We start from the raw sequence: 9,109 nt of genomic DNA on the forward strand, positions 1-9,109 counted from the left end.
TCCAAGTCCGTTCGTTAATCTTCGTCGTAAACAGACCAAAACGGAGAACGACTCTTGATAATACTCTCGGGAAAAATGCACTGGCGTTATTCTTTCGGAGGACACACTATCTGCAGAGTCACGCGTTGTGTCCTTCTGCATAACCTCGGCAATCTTCGCTGTATATAAATGCATAATCGTTTTTAGTCTGCTGGAAAAATACATCGCAGTTTCGCCACAATGGAGGATATGGCTGTTGTAAAAGTAGCGCTGCTCTGGCAGGATATTTCGATGTTGAGGAGAATCGATCGGAAGGTGCCGTAATCGGTTCCTCGAAGCGAGGTGTCCTTGATCGAACGCATTGCAGGCTTAGGTGCAGGAATATCCTGTTGGAGTTGGAGTTTGGCGCAAATAAGTTGCAGTTGCAGGATCTGTCGGTGGAGCGGAGGAGAAGCTGGAGAACGTCGTGGCATGGCAGGCTGCTGCTGTTTTTATTTCGCGAAAATGAGAGTTTACTGCTTTTACGGGGGGTGGGGGAGGGGTGCTCCTTTGTCTCTTTATGGTCTGAAAGTGGCCCGTGCAGCGAGCCAGAGCCAGGCCCTCTCCTCTTCTTCCTCTTCTTCTTCTCGGACGCCACGAAGAAGTACGGTCGGATAATAACGAGTTTCGTTGTCGTCCCTTCGCCCTTCGCGTAGCGCTAGTCGTAAAGCATGCCTCCTCCCATGCCCAACGCCCGTTTTTCTTCCTCGCCGATCCTGAGGACGGTGTCAAATTTTTATTGCGCCAAGCAGAGCCGGTGCGGAGTGCACGCTGCTCCATTGCCGACGAAGGGAATCCTGCAACAACAACAACAACAACAACGCTCCACGCACACAGAAGCGAGCGAGTCGCCCCTTCTATGGTCCTGCTGGCTGCTCAAAGGAGAATCTCGCCAAAAATATAGCATTTATTCCGTATGCCCAAACAGTCACGTACCGCCATCCTCGTTATCCCGTTATTCTAAACGTTTCATCACCCCCCCTCCCCCCCTTCTCACTTACAAGTTTCTCAGGCTGCAATTATTATTATACGTGGACGACCGAAAACTCGGTGTTTAACCCAACGGAATAAGAGAGAGAGAGAGAGAGAGCTAGGAGGATTATATCCCTAACCGTTGGTTTTTTCATGGGAATCGAGTGGCAGATTTAAGAGCGTTGGACGTGTTTACATATGGCGCGAATGTCCGTTACACGCGCGAGCGCGGAAAGTTTGGTGGAATGGGATATTTTCGCGTTTTTCCATGGGATAACGGGGGGGGGGGGGGGGAGCGGTGGGACAGGGGCAGTGGAGGGGCGGGGGAGGGAGCATTACCAGATTGGCTCGCGCCGCATTCACCAGTCTTTTACATTCATGAAGCTTTTATTCAGTTGATTTGACTATATACGCTTCGTATTCACGGCTCTCGATTTGATTTGCATTGATTGGAGTGCAGGCTTTTCCGATAACGGGGATATCCTCCCGTGTTACTGGAATTCCTCCGTCCCCTCGAAGCTTCCCCGGTCGGTGTGCCATGCCATACACCTCCCCCCCCCCTGCGCACCCACCAAAGCAAGCCCGTTATTTTCCCAAGCAGCAATTTCGATTTTCCACTTTGGTGCAGCGAATTTTGCTCCGTTCATTCGGAAAGATGTTCCAACGTCGCGATCACACGCACCAACGATGATTAATCGGTCGCGAATATCTCTCGGATTTCGTCACTCCTCTCCCCCTCCCCCCCTCCCCCCCCCCCACCTTCCCCATGAGCGAGAAATTTGAAAGAAAAAAATTATCGAACCACACGATCCATCAATAAGAATGAGAGTTTTTCGGGGTAATATTTAGGTAGAGCGTGAGCAGGGGTCAATGACCGCGTTCGCCAGAAAACACTTGTAACGGGAAGGGGTGGTGGAGTGCAGCCTCGCAAGCCAAACGATGGAAGTTTAATAGTCGAGCGATGATTTCTCATTTTTATTTTCACCGCTGAGAGACGCGCGCGATTCTGCGTGGCGGAAAAGCGAAGAAAAGGCCACCTGGATGTTTCTCAGATAAAATTGAATCGTACACGAGTGTTTCTAGTCGCTCCGACTGTCCACCGTGAGCAACGTGCAATCATTCATCTCTCGCGTTGCTCTACTATTAGCGGTTATTTATGGTTAAAAAGTGTATAGATCGCACGGTGACTATTATGTATCGGGACTACTACGTCCCTCTGAGTGATTTATACGTCGGCGCAAATTGCCGCTTGTCCTTTAAATATAAGACGGAGCAAATACTTATCCGATTAAGCTCTTCCTCGCTCGTAATTTAACCGAGTGCAAAGGGTAATCCGTGCCTTTTTTCAAGCCTCAAACTTTTCGTCGGATTAGGACTGCTGAACAATGAACACCGATGAAATATCGTTTCTTCGAGAAGCGACGAGCGCTATACATATATAGAGTCAAGACTATATACGTGTACAGTTTTGTATAAATATTTCTGAAACAGTGGACAATGATGTTGCAAAAGTAAAATATATATCGTTTATTCGAGAACTGGATGATACATGCAGAGTTGCGACGATGGTTTATATTGATACTTTTGTGAAATAGTGGTAAATGATACTGAAAAAATTATCCGGACTATTTATCAGCGAAGCGAGGTAGTCGAAAGCATCCGGGAGATTTGCCAGATCGAAGAAGATTATGCTGGGTCTGAAGAGAGAGAAGCTCGATGTAATTAGCCTGAAGCTTTCTGACTAGACTGGATCGCTGCAGCAATATTTGCATTTTTCTTTCGTTGAATCTTCGCTGTCTCTCCTCTCCAGCTGTATCACGCTGCTCCTCCATCTCGCATCTCTTCAGGTTCGACTCGGTAATAAGTTTATCCAGCAGGGCGTTCTTTTTCTTCATCGACGCAATTTTCGTACCGATACCGACTAGCTTAGCAACTTCAATGTTCAGGGATTTGCGAAACTCCTCGTGGAAACGTTTGAGCGACCTCTCCTCTTTCTGGATGGCTCTCTCGTGTTCCTGAAGCATCCTCTCGGCATCGGACTTTTTCGTTTTACCATCCTTGGCGATCTTGCTCTTCAGGAGTTTTCGAATTTCTATGGTAACCCTAATTCTCTTCACCTCTTCCAGCTCTTCCTTCAGGAACTCCAGTTCGAGCTTCAGCATCTCGTGCTTCCATTCTTTAAAAAGAATCCCTCGGCCAAATTGCACGATGCGATTCATGGCGTTAATCTTTCTATTACCTGCTGCAGAGATCAACTGGTTCACACCGTCGATGGCGCTGCACGGGATGAACGCGCAGCTTTCGCAATCGTTCGAGCATCCTCTCAGCGAGACCTCGATCTGTCCCATCTTCAGGACCAATTGTATCTCGATATTCTGATCGAAGGTGTCCTGCTTCTTTTTGCTCATGATTAATTGCTCGCGAAGATCGCCTAGCCTTGCTTTCAACTTTGTTATTTTCCCATTAAAAATGTTGATCTTTCGCTCGACTTCCGTCAGCTCCATCGAGTGCGCCCGAATCCTCAATTCCACCTCAATTTTTTGTCTACGAAGCTGACAGAAGCTCTGCCAGTGGTTGGCGCCAATGGCTTCCGGAAGATTCGTCGGACGAACGTCCAAGTTGTCCAAGAGCCTCAAGTACTCTGCACAGGACGCCGGTAAGTGAATCGGTTTACTTCCGGAACAAGCGTGCTCGCCCAAATCGATCAAGTCGCTGGCTGACAGTCTCAAGGTCATTCTTGGTCTCCGGTTGTACAGATTTTCCAAATGACCAACGATAAGTTTGCCAAACGATTGAAACTCCTGCTTCAGCCTTTTGCCCATAGCTCTCTCGAAACTGCAAAGACCTTCGTATCTCGAATTGACGGTTTTAGAAAAATTATCGAGTTCCTCGAGGTGGGCCTCCATCACCGTGACGTAATTCTTCTTGAAAGCAATGGTCCTCTTCATCTCCATATCCTTCTCTATGGCAGCGACTCGTCTAACATTTCGCAAACATCCTCGCGAGTATCGAAGGTTCAGCTGATGCAACGAAGCCTCGATTTTCAGCTTTTCCTGTCAAACGAAAATCCTGTAATTTTGAAGCGCGAGGAATCTTAGCCGTTATAGCCACAGAGTGTGCTTTGATTGCTTACCACGAGGAATTCCTGCAGCCTCAGATTGAATCTGTCGATAACCTCTTGGCGAGCCGCCCAAGTTTTCGCGTAATCGTTTTCGAGTATCCTTTTGTATCTGAGGCGCTCTTCGTTAAGCGAATCAACGTCCTTACGATACTTTTTCATCGTCGCAATATCATCAGCGTTGTATTGCTCGGGTTTTTTGCGCAACATACATTCCGGCTTGGGCACGTCTCGTTTAATGATGTCCTCCCATCGGACCTCCAGCACGCCATCCATCATCGCCATCAAAGCACGCTCTCGAAAATCGTCAGCCAATAATAATAGCCTGATCCTTTCGGCCTCCAACGCTTCTTTGTCTAACATCTCTTGTTGCGAGGCTGTGATATACGGTTTTACCTTCACTTCATTGTCCAAAACTTGAACGATACTTTCCGGCCTCTCCTACACCACCACCACCACTGAATTAGGTATTTATCATCTCTCTCTCTCTCTCTCTCTCTCTCTCTCCCTCTATCACGATTGCCTCCCCCACTTACCTTCTGACGCCACTCGTAATCGATCGCTACAGGGCCCTGCATCTTCTTACCAAACATTTTCTTCAACTCTGAACTTATGTGAGTCAATTTTTTATTCATCCCGTGTAACGTTTCCACTTCTCGCCTTTTCTGTATCGCCATATCGTCGAAGAGACTGTTAAAGTGATTGCGAAGCTTCCTTCCATCCTTCAGGAGAAAATGATTATTGTGCAACACGTGGATAAATCCGTTGGATTCCAATTGAGAATAGTAGTTCGGGCAGGGCTCGACGTACCGATGAGTAGTCATTCCTGTAATAATTCACTCCTTTTATTCACTTTTTCCTGCAGCCAAACTTTTCTCTCTTATATACGCTATATGTATAACTTGTGGGAATGTTATTGCTTACCACTGCAAGCTCGTTCCTCTTCCACCTCCTCCATTGAAATTTCTTCCTCCTCTTCTTCTTCCAGCAATTCGTCCATTCTTTGCCTCTCATCTTCCTGATGTATCCTGATGGGTTGACAAAGATGATCTCGAAGATCATTTTCGGAGCAAGGTACCCACGCTTCTAACGTGCCATTTTCTAGAATTTTACGCATCGCTTCTCGACTAAATTGTGCCCACTTTAGTTCATCGTCCAATCTACGATCCTCCGCTACCATAGGATAATTATCCACTTCCATTCTATCGAACAGCTCGAAAATCGACTGGCCTAAAATTATCTGTTCGTCCCAAAATTTCAATTTTATCCAATTGAAGACTTGGCCCATTTTTACGCATTGCTCTTCTAGTTGCTGTCTCAACTCTTCAGCTTCTTCCCTCGTTTTTATCATTTTATTCTCACGTGCAACCAAATCCAAGTCGAAATTTGAAATTGGCAGCTTCTCTATTTTTGGGCTAGCATCGTTCATGTCCAAGAGGTTCTTCAGCTCCGATTTCAGTGCGAACAAATCGTCCCTTATGAGCTTCTTCTTTTGAAAATATTCTCTATCCAAATCTGCCAGCGTCTTGTCATTCCTCCACTCGACCCAAGTTTTCTCATCCTCCTCGTTGTCTCTGATCAGATCCGGATTCTCTGTCATTAATAAATTTTTCACAATCTCCTCCATACTTTCGTAAACCGCTAATATGCCATCCTTTGCTATGTTATAGACATTGGGATCGACTGGGTGGATTTTAGGAATATCGTCAGAATCTTCCTGTAATAAACATGCATATATATGTTAGCACTCGTAATGTAAAATAGATTTTACAACTACATAATATTAATTGTGGCATTTTCTACCTTGCCATGATTCTTCATCATAGCTACCAAGGATCCATTGTATCCAAGTGCAATAACGCAATCTCTTCTAGGTGTAACGATGGCCTTTCTGACACCCAAATCTTTACGATGATGAGTCATCAAGACGTTCTTCGCTTCTTTCAAGTTTTTGTCTCTGATAGTAACGAGCCCATCCATTGCAGCAGTGCTCGTCCAATTCTGATCTGTAAACACGGATGCACGACGCACGCTGTGGCCACTGGCAAAAGTGTCCAAATTCACCAAACTCTTCCAATCTTGCAATTTGAACGTGGTGAATTTACCGCTGATACTCGGAGAACCGATTAAAACCTGCGAGCTGTCAGGCAACTGGTAAATATTCTTGCAAAACCATTTAGACTTCAAAGTGCTCGTTGGATTTTTGATAAAACTCTGTTCTCCAGTGATGTCATAAAGCAGAAAATAATGTCCAGCTTGCTTGGATGAATCGATCGAGATAACGACTTTAACGGACGAGCTACTTTCCAGTAACGTGGCATCCGTGATCCTTCTTCTCGTTTCTATCCTACATAGAACGTTGAGTGCATCTTCATCGAGTACGCTTAAGCAAAAGCATATACCGGTACTCTTCTCTCCCACCAAGAGATATCTGTTAATGGAACGTGTTCAGTTAAAAATATATTTAGCAAAATAAGCCAATTTGCTGGGATTAAAGAATAAATTCATTACTTTCCGCGATAAGAGAACTTGAGGAAGTCCAAGGGAGCCCTGTGCAATTGAACGCGAGCAGCCACACGCGGTTCTTCAGGATCGGCGAGTGATACCAGAAGAAGTTCACCTGCCGAAGTGATCAGTGCAAATATCGGTTGCTCTGGATGCGAAAGAAAAGTATTCAGGTGGCCCCTGAGATATGGCTCGACAAAGCTGGAAACCTCGAGGCCACTGTAGCGTTCGATGATGGTCAATTGCTTAAAATCATCAATGGCCACGACGTGGTGGCACCAGGGATAAACAAAATCGACTTGTTTGTAAAAGCCACCGTAGTACAGCTGTTTTTGGAGAACCGGTGTATCCTGCTCTTCTGGGAAATCAATCTGCATTAGAAATCCTTCTAACGTGTGATAAAAGAATCGATCAGTCTTGTGAGGATGAACCACGAGCAGACAAGGCTTCATAGAGGATTTTACGTACCACGCCCTGTACCACCGATCGCTCTTGGGATCTCGCTTGTAGTATCTAATTTGGCAGAAGGTCGTTCTCAATACTATTCCAGTTTTGAACCAATGGACAGCTGGTAATTCGTATTCCGGACAGAGGTCGCATCTCTGAGAGAAAACAATCCGGAAGATTTTGCTACCGTTGTAATTACTGAGGTAAATATGGCCGTTTCTGTCTGAGATCGCCATGAGGGCTTCGGGCCCTGGGCGCCAGTCTATGGAGAAGGGCTCGGCCTTCTCTGGCAGAGTGATTCGATGGTCCCTCAAAATTGCCAGTTTCTCTAGGATATCGACCTCCCATGTGAATAATTCGCCAGAGGTTTTGCCCAGCTGCGCGAGGAACGTCGGTCCCGACTGCGTGATCCTTAGGATTTGGCCCTCTCTATCGCGAACTGCGGTCTCCACCTCTATGATCCTTTCGCCCGTTCGCCAGGACCAGATGATCATTCGGAAGCTAGGATGGGCCTCCAGAGCCACGATATGATCGTTCGCCGTGAAGGCTGTTGCCAAATAACCGCTCGGACTGTCTCGCGAGCACTCTGAGATTTTCTTCATCGATGGGTAAGCCAGCACGAGGATTCTCGGTTTGGTCCGCTTTTCGGAGAACGCGAAGATCGGTACCGTCGCATGACCCGACAGGCAACAGGCTCCCTCGCCCGTTGATTGGTCTGGGCACCAAAGCAATCCCTGTCTCTTCTCACCGATCTTGTAAAAAATTATACACAAGCCGGAACACCAGGCAAGAACGTCCTTACCGATCCAGATTATCTCGTCGATCCTGCTTCCGCGTATCCAGGATGGCTTCCAGTTACTTTTAATCATATCTCCCTCTCTTTCCCGCTCTTTCCGTTACTCAATCGGATTTCGGAAATTCGTCTAACCTAGACAAAAAATATTGGCACGCGATCCTCCCGCTCGAACAACTGAAAATCGCTAAATAGTATGAACGTTCTCATGCATTAATGATATACAACGCACATCTTCGGTCGATAGCTCGACCATTTTTTGTCCCTGCGAGAACGAGCTCTCGAACGTATATATATATATATATATATAGTAACGCCTCCTTGGAAATAACTATACAGGTACAAACACGAAGACTCTATTAAATTATTGCAGCGTCTGGTCTGAGGCATTTTTTTCAAGTACACAGCTGTGTTAGATATATCAGCGCACGTAGGAGAAATACAGAAATGATTAAAAATAAAAACTTGACGAGCCAAAGGAGCGAAGCACATCGATAAGCACGACATTGGTGGATGATTATATAATAGATGGGGAGGTGTTCTCCGTCGCTGCTACATTGCTAAAAATACAAATAATAAACTGATTTCATTCGTTGATTTTAAATGTCATGCAACAGGAGTGTCACATAGAGATGGAGCGATTCACTTGTGCATCATCCTCCCTTTTGGTTTATCCTTAACAAAATGTATACGCATGCTTATATCTATATATAATATGTTTATTCCTTCATATCCCGGATTTCTATTGCCTTCGATAGCTGATACGATTTAAGTGATACACCCCATATATATGTCTCATATTAAATCAAGTCGATCAATCGTTACAAAGTTTTGCTATATATATATATATACGCATCCTCGTCAAGCGCGACTGAGAGAGAATCTTGGAAATTTCGATGCAGAGGGAGGAGGATATCGATTTGGCTGTGCGAACTAAAGTGAGTATGGAGGCTAGAGGGAGAGAGAGGGAATGGGGGTAGGAGAACACACACACGAGGCAGAAGACTTAAGACAAAAGGTGATTAGGATACCGACGGTGCGGCGTTGGCCAGTGCTTTATAAAGACCCCCATAGCGTGGCGTGATGAGGTCAAACAGCGGGGAGTCATTCGAGCGAGGTTCGATCAAAAAGTTATCCTCCTTGCTTGATATACTGCGCGCGGATGCCTACCGTGCACGACCAGCTGACTGACTGACTCTCGCTGCAAAAGCAAAACCTCTCTATACGTATTACATTTGTACGCGCACCGACCGACA

At 45.9% G+C, this 9,109-nt stretch overlaps 1 protein-coding gene across 1 annotated transcript; it reads right to left on the reverse strand.

Moving 5' to 3' along the window:
- Positions 1-2,615: 2,615 nt before the first annotated feature.
- LOC136778158 (cilia- and flagella-associated protein 43-like) lies at positions 2,616-7,929 on the reverse strand. Its single transcript, XM_066734771.1, has 6 exons — positions 6,620-7,929; positions 5,912-6,539; positions 5,033-5,825; positions 4,645-4,934; positions 4,124-4,549; positions 2,616-4,043 (listed from the first exon to the last, which is right to left on the reverse strand). The coding sequence occupies exons 1-6, from the start codon at positions 7,927-7,929 to the stop codon at positions 2,616-2,618; spliced, it is 4,875 nt and encodes a 1,624-aa protein (XP_066590868.1).
- Positions 7,930-9,109: the final 1,180 nt, after the last annotated feature.

This window comes from Prorops nasuta, unplaced genomic scaffold (assembly GCF_024137725.1).
Source record: "Prorops nasuta isolate Cenicafe-Biocafe unplaced genomic scaffold, Cenicafe_Pnas_1.2 PNAS00013, whole genome shotgun sequence".
In the NCBI taxonomy this organism is placed as follows: domain Eukaryota; kingdom Metazoa; phylum Arthropoda; class Insecta; order Hymenoptera; family Bethylidae; genus Prorops; species Prorops nasuta.